General features: G+C 40.3%; 1 protein-coding gene across 1 annotated transcript; it reads right to left on the bottom strand.

Moving 5' to 3' along the window:
• Positions 1-680: 680 nt before the first annotated feature.
• Positions 681-2,743, bottom strand: GPR151 (G protein-coupled receptor 151). The gene has a single exon (XM_075860029.1). The coding sequence runs from the start codon at positions 2,669-2,671 to the stop codon at positions 1,379-1,381; it is 1,293 nt and encodes a 430-aa protein (XP_075716144.1). The 5' UTR covers positions 2,672-2,743; the 3' UTR covers positions 681-1,378.
• Positions 2,744-2,950: the final 207 nt, after the last annotated feature.

Below are 2,950 nucleotides of genomic sequence, written 5' to 3'. Positions count from 1 at the left end.
TCCACTGAATGATGTGATTTGTTGAACGTGTCTACTTATAAAGAGTCTGGAAAGGTAATTGTCTTCTCCAGACAAACCATCATTAAAACATCATATCTGACAAGCAGCACCGTAGGATCTGAGAGTCACGTTACCTGGATTAGTATAGTGCCCAGCTCTCCTGCTTCAGCTCAATATTGAAGCTCATGCCTAGAAATACGCGTAAGGCCTGATTCACACGAACAGGTTAAACGTCCGTGTGACACCCGTTCAAACAGCGGCAGTCCCACGGACCTATGTTATTCAATGTGGCCGTTCACACAGACGTTGTTTTAACGGACCGTGTGAAGGGTCCGTGCGAAAATAGGACATATCCTATCTTTTCACGCATCACACATCCCTCCATAGACTCTCAACTAGCACCTCTGATGCACCTCGGACGTGAAAAACTGCAGTTTTTCACGTCCGAGATGCGCGGCGCTCGTGTGAATCAGGCCGAAGGCTGATATTAGAACATAAAAATGCATTTACAGGCGTCAATGACGTCTGTAAAGGCATTATTGCAACCTCTGATCAGTGTGTAAATGTAGCAGACCTGCTCAAAAATTCTCAATAGCAACCTTTTATTATCATAAGAATTTCACATTTACAGAAAAGCAAATGTTAAATCAGAATGAATTGAACATCTGAAAAAAATAATCCATTTGCATGTATGCGTTTTAGACAAATTTCTTCCAAACATTGCCAAATTTTTTGACCACCTTAAGCAAATACATATCATACTGTAATTGTTCCCTGCATCCCACTGAAACTTTGGTCAATAAGGGAAGAATCAATTAGGTTGAAATGTGTATGTGTGAGTCTATTTCCTTTTTTCTATTAACACTGTCTTAAAACTCAAAAATATTCAAAATAATTAAAACTCTTTAGTGTACATAAGACCCAACAATTAATTTTACCACACTATATATATTACCTCGGTACTGGTAGAGGGAGAAGTGTTTCAAACTTATACTTACTTGAATAAGAATGGGTGGTGTGCACAATATTAACAGCCTCAAATACATTTAGGTAGGAAGATAAACACATTTTACAAACCCAAAAAGGAACTATGTCCAGTTCATATCCATGGGTTGCACTTGGCAAGTTGAATAGTTTGAGGCTTACAGCTTTTTGACCATTATGTTATTGTATAATTGTTATTGTTCATCTTTACAAGTACTAGAGTTAAATTATATGTCCAAGTACTTTCCAAACCAAATTCTTTTGATCACTGAAGTCATAAGCCATAAACTATGGATAATCATCGCTTGAACACATATTTACACAAATTCACAATTCAATTTAATACAGCAAATAAGAGCACAGTAGGGAGGTGAAAATCAGACTAGATAGTTCATCATAGTTCCTTACTTTTTGTTCCAGACTTCTCAGAACCAAATGTATCTTCTTCCTCATGCTCCCATGGGATGGGGTCATTGTTCTGGTCAGATGGATTGGTTTCCCTTTCAGTCCAGAATTGCTCCACATCTGGTAAAACAGGGTTTTCTTTACTGTCTTGGCTTCCAAAGTTTTGCTGAGAACATGACTGCTCCACAGATCCGTAAGTTGTGGGATGCTCGGGACCAAGATCTGGGGAAGAACTTGTGCCTGGTGGAACCTCTGGAGTTAGTGTTCCTTTTTCTTTATCATCATCCTCCTCCTTATCTTTAACAACCAAAGATTTTTTTGAAGTGAAAAGTTTCCAGACATCTTTGAAGCCTTCTTTAAATTCTTCCGACATGACAAGATAGATAAGTGGATTTATACAAGAAAGAGAAAGCATAAAAACTTGGGCTAATGTCATGAATGCCTGAGGAGGAGATGGACCACTTAGGGGCTGATGCCAAAACCAGAGCCATGATATCCACTCTGGAAGCCACATAATGCAAAATGTGACAGTAACACTCAGCAACATTATTGTGACTCTCCTGGACCTCATTTGATTTCTTAAATTCTGAGTTTTAGTTCCTCTGCGTTGGCACTGGCCATATGCTCTCCAGAAGTAGAAGAATGCAAAGGTGAAAGGGATGAAATATACAAAGAGTGGATAAAGCATGACGAAAATGGCCATCATCTCCTGCGCCTGGGATGGTATGCTTATGAGGCAAATAGCAATGCTGGAATTCTGCTTTGCATCTGTAAAGAAACACTCAGGTAATGGAAGAACTGATGCTACCATCCAAGTAGACGTCATAATAACACAGATGGTCGGTTGTGGAATGGTCACTTGCTTGGCAGGATCGCTGGCATATATAAAACAGGCTCTGGCAACTATAGCAATTGTGAAGCTTTTGACTGACATACAGGCATGTGTGAACCAGTCTGCTGTCCTACACACAAACCATCCTACTGTTATAGTAGACCTTGAGTAGGCTGCTGCCCTGAATGGCACAGAGAACATCAACAACAGGAGATCTGAGACACTTAGATTCAGGATGAGAGAGTGGATCAAGGAAGGCTTGGCTTTTCTGGTATTATGAAGGAGGATGGAGATCACACATACGTTACCAACAAGTCCTAGTAAACAGATCAACACCAGTAAGGTGGGTGTGACAAAAGTCCATTCTCCAAGGTCCAAAGGCTGAAATCCTATCGCATACAAAGCCTGCTTGGGAAGGGAGCTGTCCACAGTGCTGAAGTTGGTCTCCATCTCCTGTAGATGTCTGTGCAGACTGAAGCAGCTTCAGGATATCCTCACCTGTAACTGATGCTGAGACTGAACACAACACAGGCATTTAGGAGTCTGCTGTGCAGCTCCTTCACTTATGTACAGGCTGCAGTTATGATTGACAGCTACCAGGCAAAGCACATTGGATGCTTCATATTAGCAAATATAATTACCATCTTATTAGTCTACCCATTTATTATAGGATTTCCATATCAATTATTCATAGCTGTATTAGACATTATGCAAAGGCAAGTCTGCTTA

Source organism: Rhinoderma darwinii, chromosome 3 (assembly GCF_050947455.1).
Source record: "Rhinoderma darwinii isolate aRhiDar2 chromosome 3, aRhiDar2.hap1, whole genome shotgun sequence".
NCBI lineage: Eukaryota > Metazoa > Chordata > Amphibia > Anura > Rhinodermatidae > Rhinoderma > Rhinoderma darwinii.
This window is presented reverse-complemented; position numbering and strand designations above follow the sequence as displayed.